Source organism: Paramisgurnus dabryanus, chromosome 10 (genome assembly GCF_030506205.2).
Source record: "Paramisgurnus dabryanus chromosome 10, PD_genome_1.1, whole genome shotgun sequence".
Classification (NCBI taxonomy): domain Eukaryota; kingdom Metazoa; phylum Chordata; class Actinopteri; order Cypriniformes; family Cobitidae; genus Paramisgurnus; species Paramisgurnus dabryanus.
In genome coordinates this window covers 25868673-25879267 of record NC_133346.1, presented here as the reverse complement: position 1 = coordinate 25879267, position 10595 = coordinate 25868673, and the positions used below count along the sequence as shown (strand labels likewise).

Genomic DNA, 10595 nt, shown 5'->3' with positions numbered 1-10595 from the left:
TTTACGGCTTCGCTCCAGACTTTTTTGTAGGTCTTGTCATGCTACAGAAGCATACCGAATTTCGTAATTGTACGATAAACACAGTCCGAGGGCTGCTTCGTTGAAAATTTGTATGTGGCGCTATAGAGCCATTTTCCCCACGCCTAATTCCAAAGCCTACACCACATGTAAATTTTCATCACTCTTGACATCTGTGCAAAATTTCATGAGTTTTCGAGTATGTTTAGGCCCTCTAAAGTCCCGCTGAAGTCGGAGAAAAAAAATATAATAATAACTCCTTGAAGAACAATAGGGTCCTCACACCCCGATGTGCTCGGGCCCTAATAACTGCCAAATATCTGAAGTCATCATTGGAACTTGCTAACATCTCTGTTCATGAATCTACCATACGCAATTGTTTGAAAAGGCACAGTGTCTATGGCAGAAAACCACAGAGGAAGCTGCTGCTCTCCCAAATAAAATTGCTATGAGCCTGAAGTTTGCAAAAGAGCATCTTGGAAAAACCCAGTGCTATTGGGAAAATATTTTATGAACTGATGAAACAAAAGTTGAATTGTTCAGAAAAAAAATACTATGGCGCAAAAGGGCACAGCTTACCAACAATAAGCAAGATCCCAAAAGTAAAGCATGGTGGAGGGAACATCATGATTTGGGCATGCTTTGATGCCTCAGGGCCTGGCGCACTTGCCATCATTGAGGGGAAAATTAATTCCCAAGTTTAACAAAATATCACACAGGATAATGTCAGGGTGGCTGTCCACCAGTTGAAGCTCAGTAAAAATTGGTTGATGCAGCAGGACAATGACCATAAGCAAGTAAATCCACCACAGACCGGCTAAAGGAAAACAAAATGCACAATTTAGAGTGGCCTAGTCAAAGCCCAGACCTTAACCTGTGGAATGACCTGAAGAGAGCGGTTTACACCAGAAATCTTACAAATGTCTGAGTTGAACCAGTTTTGTAAAGAGGAATAGGCAAAAATTCCTTCTGAACGATCTGCAGGTCTGATTCAGAACTATTGAAAGCGCTGCCAAAAACTAATTGCTGCCAAAGTAGATTCAACAAGCTATTAAATCCAAGGGCTCACTTACATTTTCCTCCAGCACTGTGAATGTGTAATGGGCATTTAAAAAAAAGGACAAAGGAAACTCGAATATTTTGTGTGTCAGCTTTTACACATTGTGTTTGTCTATTGTTGTGACTTAGATGAGGATCAGATTACATTTTATGGCAAATCAGTGAATGTACAGACATATAGAACAGAAAAGTAAAAAGCTGACACTCACAGGAAAATCCCCCCCCCCCAAAAAGAAAAAGTACATACCACACAGACAATTATCTACAGACAAAAGAACAGCATTTATCTTTAAAGCCTGCTATTCATACATTTTAGCTGAAATCCCAACAGATTTTTCAATCATCAGGCCTGGCAACAGTCCATCAATTGGTATGTAACATTCTTTACAACAGTGAATGACAGTAAAAGGCAATCTGGAAAGCAGCAGTTTGTAATTGCATTTGATAGTCCAATGTTACTCGCCCTTGTAACGCGGAAGACGCTTCTCTTTGAATGCCGCCAAACCTTCCAGTCTGTCTTTTGTTGGAATCACCTAGGACACAACAAAGGGCCATATCAGTGGAACATTGGTGTGCTGTCTTTAGAACTAAAAATAGTGATGTTCTAACCGATGTAGGCCAGCAGTCAAATTGTGAATTGCTACTGTTAACACACAAAATGACAGACACAAGACTGCAATTATGAAAAATATTAGCTATTATTTCCTCAAAATGTTGTTGAATAATATTTTAAAACCAAAGTCAGTGTGTAAACATACCTGAGCATAACATGCCTCTTCAATAGCTAATCCTGTCACTAAATCCACCTAGAACATATAAACATTTGCATCATTAGTTTTCAAATTTACACCAAAATGATTACATCAGCCACAAAATTACCATAACAATAGAAAGAAGTCTCCGCTATATTCACACACTTTCAATTAAAGTACAAGTCAAATAAATGTAAATAATAACAAAAAATATTTTTTGTTCCCAAAATTATGATGCTGTTAAAGGGACAAAATAATGCCCATTTTTACATCATGTAATTTAAGTGTCAGGTGTGCCTGGAATGTGTCTGTGAAGTTTCAGCTCAAAATATCCCACAGATCATTTCCTATAGCATGTGCAAAATGCCCTTATTTGGCCGGGGGCAAAAAAATTCTGCTTTCATTTGTATACTTTAAATGCAAATTAGTGACTGCTTTCGGTTAAAAATAGATCTGATTCCTGTGAATACATTCTGGCACCATAGTATCTTTACCCTCATTAGTGGTACAACATGCTAACCAACACATTAAGAAAAGCTTTTGCTTAAAGTTAGGAAGTCATTCAGTGTCTGTGGGCGGGGCTTTGTTAGTGTGACATGTTAATGTGTTTAGTTGCCAATGTTATTTAAAGTGGATTATTTGATTTGATTTTGTTTGTAAAGCAAGTTCAAGCATCTGAAATCTATGGTCGTGTCTAACGTTTTCAGTTTTCAGTTCTGATTACAGCAACTGTGTACTCTCATCTGATGCAGCCAGGCTTGTGAACGGTGAGTTCCAGGAGTAAAGCTAATATCATTGTCTAATTAAAATTTAACAAGTTCTGACAAAAGTAAGCCACAAGACCTGACTATGTTTGACCAAACAAAGATAACAAAGATAGTAAAATGTGTAACCATACCTCTATACCCTGATTGATTGCCAGCTTTGCCATTCTGATTGCAATTGGTCCCTGAGAAGAAACAATCACAATGTTTCATCATGAGCAGGGCATACTTTAATACTTTTCTAGTTCCAATAAATCTTTTGTAATATGCTGTAAACATTGTATATACACACGTAAATATTTCTTAAATATATACATGCATGTGTGTGTATTTATATATAATGACATAATATAACCGCGAGAGATTTAAAAGCATATTATGGGCAGTCTGCTCTCCAATCACTCTCGTGACTGCTCATAAATGTCATAAATCGGTCAGTGTGCACAGCACGCATGATGTCAAACTGGAGTTATCTGGGATATTTGGCATGGGTTGACACGCGGTTGTACATATTTGTGCTGCGCATATAAGAGTGTTTTACAGATGAAGTTTCCCATTATGGCGCACATGCCCCACCCTCGAATTAAAGAAAACGGTACCCGAGACCAACTCTGCAAAGCGCAACTGTACTTTGGAGTTAAATGTACTCGGGTATGGTTCACACAAGTACATGCTAAAAGAACTAACAAATGGCTATAGTTATACAGTACCTGAGAGTTAAATTCCCGGGCCAGATCCAGAGCTTGTAGGTAAGCACCATCTCCGCTCTCATTCTGCTCTACAGCATGATTCACTAGACCAAGTCTCCTAGCCTCCACACCATCAAGCACTCGTGCTGCGAATATCAGTTCTTTAGCTACAGAGACTCCAACAGTTCGTGGCAGACGCTGAGTTCCCCCTATACACAAAGAGAGAAAACAAATAAGGATTTTTTTACTAGTCCAGTCAAGCCAATGGTTCAGAATTGTATTACTCTTCCAAAAAAATAAACAGAAGTTATTTCTTAGCTGCATATTTCAAATAATGTTTCAAAAGCCAAATAAAATTGTACTGTATACACAGACTTTTATTCATGATTACTTCTCTTGTGTGCTTTTCTTGGAAACCAAGAAAAGGGCTTAGAATTTGTTTCTGAAAATGGGGGGGGGGGTTCTCCTCCTCTATGATTTGTAAGAGGGATTTATGAACTTGGCCGGATTTTTTGCATTTTTATGACGAACTACTTATAATTCATTGTTTGTATTATGTTATTTGCAAATCATATGGTTTTAAAGCAGTTTTACAGTCAAACGTCAAAAGGTTTATTATGATCCTACTTTTAATCACTTGTTTTGTGCTTTATATATTTATTGTTGTTTTCTGGAAGTGAAATTTGCTATTCAAGACTATTTAGCAGCTAATTAAACTAACAAATCAATGCTCACCATAGTTGTACAAATATGGGGAGCTTAAAGGGGCGGTGAATTTGTCGATTTTATTGTTTTATACTGTTGCCTGATGTCTACTTATGATGTCCGCGTGGTTTTTACATTAAAAAACATCAAAAACAATAAGTAATAGGCTATTTTGTAACATGGATTAGTGGCTCTCTGGAGAAATGGTTCGTTTGAAGGGGCGGGCCGCATTGAAGACCTGGACGTAAACCCCACTGCTATCAATCAATCAATCAATCAAGCACTTTATTGTCACATGGTACAAGTACCAGTGAAATTATCCATCAACCTGTCCATACATACAATACATAAACTGACAAGGGGTAGACAGAACAGGTTGACAGGGCATTAGGAAGAAATACAGCATTACATGAGGGAGGGTAGGTTAAAAAAACAAACCCCCAGACTATGCTCCAAAGGGAGTACAGTCTGGGAACAGGGAAAAAACACCTCAGCAACATAAGCACATAGTACACCTTACAACATGAACAACACAAAAAACTTGCAACACGTTAGGTAAGGAATGGGGGTAGAGATAGCCCAGCAAGGCCAGCAGCCATCCGGTCCTGCAGCCATGTTAGGCGCTGGTCACAGACCCGTCTGTCCCGCTGAGGGGTACAAAGCTGCGAAGGCGAGGGATTTGGGTACTGGGTGGTGATTGCATATAAATATGTGTGTGTGTAAGAGTTCGTGTGTGTGTAGGCCTTGAGAGAGTCGCTTTGCCCGGCATCCCAAATCTCGGTGCCTCAGTCCGCAGGTTGTTAAAGCGTTAACACAGCAATTGCCATGGAGACAACCTTGATTAGGTCCAAACAGAGTCAACAATCATCAGGTGTCTGTGGGAGAGGGGGTAGGTAATGCAAGAGATGTCTCGCTGCAGTGCTCTTCCGAGGGAGTTGTTGTTCCAGCAGCGGCCTTGGCCGAGGCCAGTGCTGGATAAGGGGGCCGAAAGCAGATAAGATTGCAATTATTTGGTCTTGGGGCGAGTAGCCGCATTCCTTTACACAACTACTCTCTTAGTCCATTCTGGTCCATCAGTTTTTTCAAATCCATTAACATCTCCTTGATGTTTTTCAAATCCGTTTGCATCTCCTTGATGGTATCCATATTGCGGGTCATTTCTAAGTTGTTATCCAAAATGCGGTTAATAGTCCCAGCCTGAGCGCTGACCGCTCTGCCCACCGCTTCAATCATCCCGGGCAGCTTTTTTGGACTTTTGGCAGCTGTCACCGTCTTCTTAATTTCTCGATAAACCAGGGCAAAGCACAATCCATTCAGCAAACCCCAGGTTATCATGATTCCGAATAGATAGATATCTTCAATGTCCTCCACGGAAAGAGCCGCCAGACACACGACCCGCCACTTCTCCCATGGGTCCATCGTGTAGCCAGCAGCGAACGTTCCGGCAGGGCAGACAGGTTCCCCCGAACCCAAGCTGCTCGTCGAGAATATGGTGTCAATTGCGTTGAGAGACCAGTTGATCAAATCCATGATTTTTAGTTTTCAAGAGCAGTGCGGAGAGAGTCTCTCAAAGTTAAGACACAAAACTATACAACACGATAGGAGCAAAGCAGGGAAGGTTACGGGGAGGAGAGGAGATAAAATGCGACCGCCTTCGCTGAGAGCCAAACGAGATGCTATGATTGGACGGCTTCATTCCCCGTCATTACATGTGGGCAAATGTTTTAAAAACATTAATTTGATAAAAATGGCAGCCGAACGCAAATATGTTTGAGCCACAAAATATTCTGGGTGCTAAATATGATACACATAAATGACAATACGTATATTAAAGTAGAAACAAAACTCGACGTGACTAAATTACCGTATACAACACAGTAAGCGCGCATCAGAATCTAAACTGCGGCTAATAAATCCTTCTCAATAACTTTGTATATTTTGATTGTGCTTGTGAGGTCGCTTTTACATTCACGTAATGTTAAATACCACAGTTATATGATAAAAAATAAGCTTTGTTGAGTGTTGGACTTTTCAAACGTAACTCACCTAAATTACCGTATACAACACAGTAAACGGGCATCAGAATCTAAACTGCGGCTGATAAATCCTTCCTTATAACAAATTTGTATATTTCTACCTTTAAATTACAGTCGTATTGTTAACTCTTTCCCCGCCATTGACGAGATATCTCGTCAATTAAGAGAAAACGCTTCCCCGCCAATGACGAGATTTTCCGTCTTTCCGCAATACCGCTATTATCCACCAGGTGGCGCCCTTCCGCAACTTTTTAAAACCGGAAGTATTGCCCTATGGCAAGCTGCTGCATGTCCGTGTCTGTTTTAAAGATCGCTCTGAATAGGATCTCTATGAAAAGTCCGTCATAAAAATGGAATTATCTCTGCTTTTTGCTCAAAATATGGTGTTTTTGCAAAAACCTACCCATATTCAAAAGCTGATTGCAAAAGAACCACTAAAGGTAGGATGAAACGTTTTTTTTTTTGTTTGAAAGCAGAGGGTCTGTTCTTTCATTTGGTATATTGTATGTTTATATATTTAAAGAAAGAACATTTTCTGGAAGGCATTAAACTTTGGTGAAAATCATGAAAAACGCTGGCGCTGGCTGGCAACTTTTTTTAAAAATGCTGGCGGTGAAAGAGTTAAGTGTTGTACCTTTATTAATCGCTTAATGTTTTTAGTAAATTAAAACACGGAGTTTAGACACGGATGTTACAACAGGACATATCAAGCAATCTCTTCTAACAAAGCAATAGTGAAACGCAGTACCTTAAATAAAGTAAAATGTCTTACTGTGTATAATGCTGTGTCATTGTTGTCAGATCCAATATAAGTGGTGCTTTTAATCACAGTCTCTCTGCAAATCCACCATCGACTTCTTTACAAATGAATCCGTGTACACAAAGTTAACAAACACTCCCCACACGAGCTGGAACTTCTTCAAAAGCAAACTTTTTCCAGGCATTTAATGTTATGTTCCAAGCCTCCGAATTAAAGTATTTAGCTTCTGTGTTGTTCCCACGCGGTTCTTCCACAACCGAAAATGTGTTTCCAGTCTATCATAACAGATCACCGCGTCAAAATAAAAGTCTCTCAGAAAAAATGTATTTAAAAGTCATTTTGGTTACATTTGTCAATCTTTGGGCGGGGCTACAAAAGTGGTCCTTGTATTTGGTTATGGGGCGGTGCTTCAATTCTACTTTGACGTCATAGATTTCCGAATTCCACACTGGCTTGTTTTACTGGCTTGGTGCTAAAAACTGTTATATTTCAGTAGCACGGACGTTTTCAGCTCTGAAACTTGCAGGATGTTCATTTAAGTATGATGCCCTCTTATATAACAAATTATCAAGTTAAAATTGAGTATTTGATTCACCGCTCCTTTAAAGTGTATTTCTTCTGTCAAAGGTGTAATATGCATTAATGGCAAGTCAGAAATACAGCACTCAACCAGATTACATTAGACTGATTTTTTTTTTAACTTCTGACATTTGACAGAATTTTGGGGTTTCATTTACAGCAACTGTTATTATAGGTTAGCAATAAGGTACATGAGGCTGTGCAGTAGTGTGGAATAAGTTATGACTGAGGGCGCACTCATATCATACCCAAATCAACCAAACAGCGCCCAATCGGGATTGTCCCCCCTCCCTACTCCCCCAAAAGCACACACTTACACTGTACTTTGACCGATTTGAGCACAGACACGCTTCTGTCATTGGGATCTGATTGTTTTGAACAAAACAGGAAGTAAAGCACTCTCTTAATACCAGAAACCATCATATTGTACCCATAATAATCTGTTTTTTATTCTGAGTCATTTGGTGCACAATGACACACTGCCCCTCACACCTCTGTAAGCTGGGCCGGGCACGGTACAGAGTGATCACACTAGTCAAACGAACCAGGCTTTGGTGGTCACATACGCTCGTGCATGGTTTGGTTGAGATAATGTGAGCGCGCCCAGAACGGCTTGTTATGCATGACATTAAAAAGAGTGCTTGCAACCACTACAGTAGTGACGTATTCATGATACCGCACTAGCTTTGTATACATTACTGCTTTTATGCAACAGTTGCACACGATGCAAATATAAAAAAATAAAATATCAATGCAACTTTCATGAAAATCACTAAAATACTTTCTAACATGGGAAAAAACTTATCTCTGACGGTCTATGAACAGCAACAGAATGCAAAAAATTCTGATCAAAAGATGATACACAGAATATTGGGTGCAGCTGTTGTTTATTGTAAATAAAACAGAATCAAGGACTGGAACTAACATTTTTTTTTTTAAACGATATAGTCCATTACTGAGATCCTTACTCCAGTCCTGTAGCTCAGGTGGTAAAGCACTAGTTAGCAGTGCAAAGGTGGTAGGTTCGATCCCCAGGCAAAGCACATAGCTTTAATGCAAATTTAAGATATCCTTTGGATGAAATGCTTTGGAAAAAAGTCTCTTTTTTAGGGAAAACTCCGGTTATAAATATACCCGTGTCCGTGTGGACTAGGCCTCTGTCACTTGAAACAGCTCCATTTATAAAGAATTTATTTATTATACAACATAATTTGCAAATTCACTTCTAGATTAATTTGTTCTTACAGCAACATCATCTAAATATTATAGATAAGAGATGTTAATGATAAAAAATACCTTACAGTAAACCAACAGTTTTTTTAACAGTAATGGTAATACAACTTGTAAACGGGTTGACATTACATGGCATTTTCAAACGATAATAAAGAACATTATGAGTTTTATTATTTCAAATACAGTTAATGGGTAAAAAAAAACCTGACCTATTGTCGAGGTGTCCTTGAGCAAGACACCTAACCCCAGCTGCTCCCGACGAGCTGGATGGCGCCTTGCATGGCTGACACCGCCATCGGTGTATGAATGTGTGAGTGAATGGGTGAATGTGAGGCAAAAATTGTAAAGCGCTTTGGATGGCCATTGGTCTATGAAAGTGCTATATAAATGCAGTCCATTTAATTTCTCTTCCTGTTTTTGACTACATTTTGGATCACCCCTTCTGCTTTTTTTGGATTGGAATAATTGTTACCGAATTGTGGCCTGTACTTTGACTACGTGTACTTGCTCAGTGTTTTGACTTTGTCTGTTGTTCACAATTGTTCATTGTTCCAAAGCAGCTCTGTATGAAATAAAAAACAAAGAAAACACAAAAAGCTAAAAACAACAAAAGCATAGCGGTTTTAAAATATTGTTTAGAATGGAGTACATGCAGTTAATTAAATGCATTTCCTTATTTAAACAATGTAATAAGTAGTACTCCATTCCCAACTGTATTATGAACATAGTCTAGACTGGAGAACATGGATGTATTCAGATCTGTTACTTATATAATAATGCACAAAGTAATATTCCAATTCCAAACTGTGTACTTTGAATCTTGAGAAATTGAGTACATGAAGGTATTCAGAATTATTTCCTGACAGAATGATGTGTTAGAAAATAATATAATAATAAGACTAAAGTGAACTGTTTGTGAGGGATATTTAAGCTTGTTCAGCTTCCCAATTTCGTTAAAACAGGGCGGTCCCAACCCGGTCATGAGTCGCAGGCAGTAAGTAAAACTGCATCAAATGTCTGTTTTGTTGGCAATCATTGTGTAAGTGCATATAATGTAAACGGCATGAACATGTAGGAAATTATAAGTTTTTTGTGTGTCTGCTCTTGATTCGCATTACCCTAGGTAATCCAGGGGATTGTTTTTTTCTGGGAAAGTAGCAGAACAGGTAATCTGTCTTTTATAAATCTGATAAAACTAAAGACTCTTCAGAGATATGAAGGATGTTAAACTACTCTATAGGTACTCAGGATTAACATAAGAATAGCAGAAACACTGTGTGTTATGTGACCTTTAAGCTAATGTCATTAGTCTCCAAATAAGCAAGCCAACAGGGAGTCAAAAAAATAAGAAAGAGAAAACCAGGCTTAGCCAGGAGGGCCAGTTCTCATCTGACACATAAAAGCTACAATCCATAGCACAGTTGCAATCCGTAAAAGAGGATAGAGACAGGGTTATGGATTGCAGCTAGGGCTGGGCAGTATGACGTATATTATGTTACCATGAAATAAAATGTCAGACGTAAAATATTTTTCTATTCCATGCATACCACGGAATGTAAATAAGTGGGTGGCTAACTCTGCACTTCCGCATCATAGACCACAGTCCCTGACAAAATTCTTGTCGCTTATCTATTTTGTAGAAAACACCTGGTACTAACCTGACTTTTAATTAATCAATTGGTGTTAGAAATAGCTCACATGAAAAGCTAAAACCCTTCCAAATGATGTTTAATGCACTGAAATAAATTAGTTTGACTGAAAAAATATTTATTATTTAATCATGACAGAAAGGTCAAATTCTGGCAAGACAAGTTTTGTTGGCTATACAGAAATTGAACAAAAATGTCAGCAAATTAAGTAGTGGGCCTGTGAGATCCAAATTTAATATCTTGTATGACGGTTTTTTAATTGTCTTTTGTTTAGTGCTGGCTTCTGGGCTCTTATTCGACCATGGAGGCCATTTCGAGACAGAATCCGACAAACTGTTCTGGTTGACACAG

The 10595-nt window shown here is 38.7% G+C and overlaps 1 protein-coding gene across 1 annotated transcript in view; it reads right to left on the bottom strand.

The window, feature by feature from the left end:
• Positions 1 to 1154: 1154 nt before the first annotated feature.
• auh (AU RNA binding protein/enoyl-CoA hydratase) overlaps positions 1155 to 10595 on the bottom strand; it is a 47822-nt gene continuing 38381 nt past the window's right edge. The window contains exons 7-10 of the mRNA XM_065240641.2: positions 3304 to 3491; positions 2728 to 2778; positions 1836 to 1883; positions 1155 to 1610 (exon numbers count right to left, since the gene is read on the bottom strand). Of these exons, the coding sequence (XP_065096713.1) occupies positions 1533 to 1610; positions 1836 to 1883; positions 2728 to 2778; positions 3304 to 3491 (365 nt within the window). The 3' untranslated portion in view covers positions 1155 to 1532. The remainder of the gene's footprint in view (positions 1611 to 1835; positions 1884 to 2727; positions 2779 to 3303; positions 3492 to 10595) is intronic.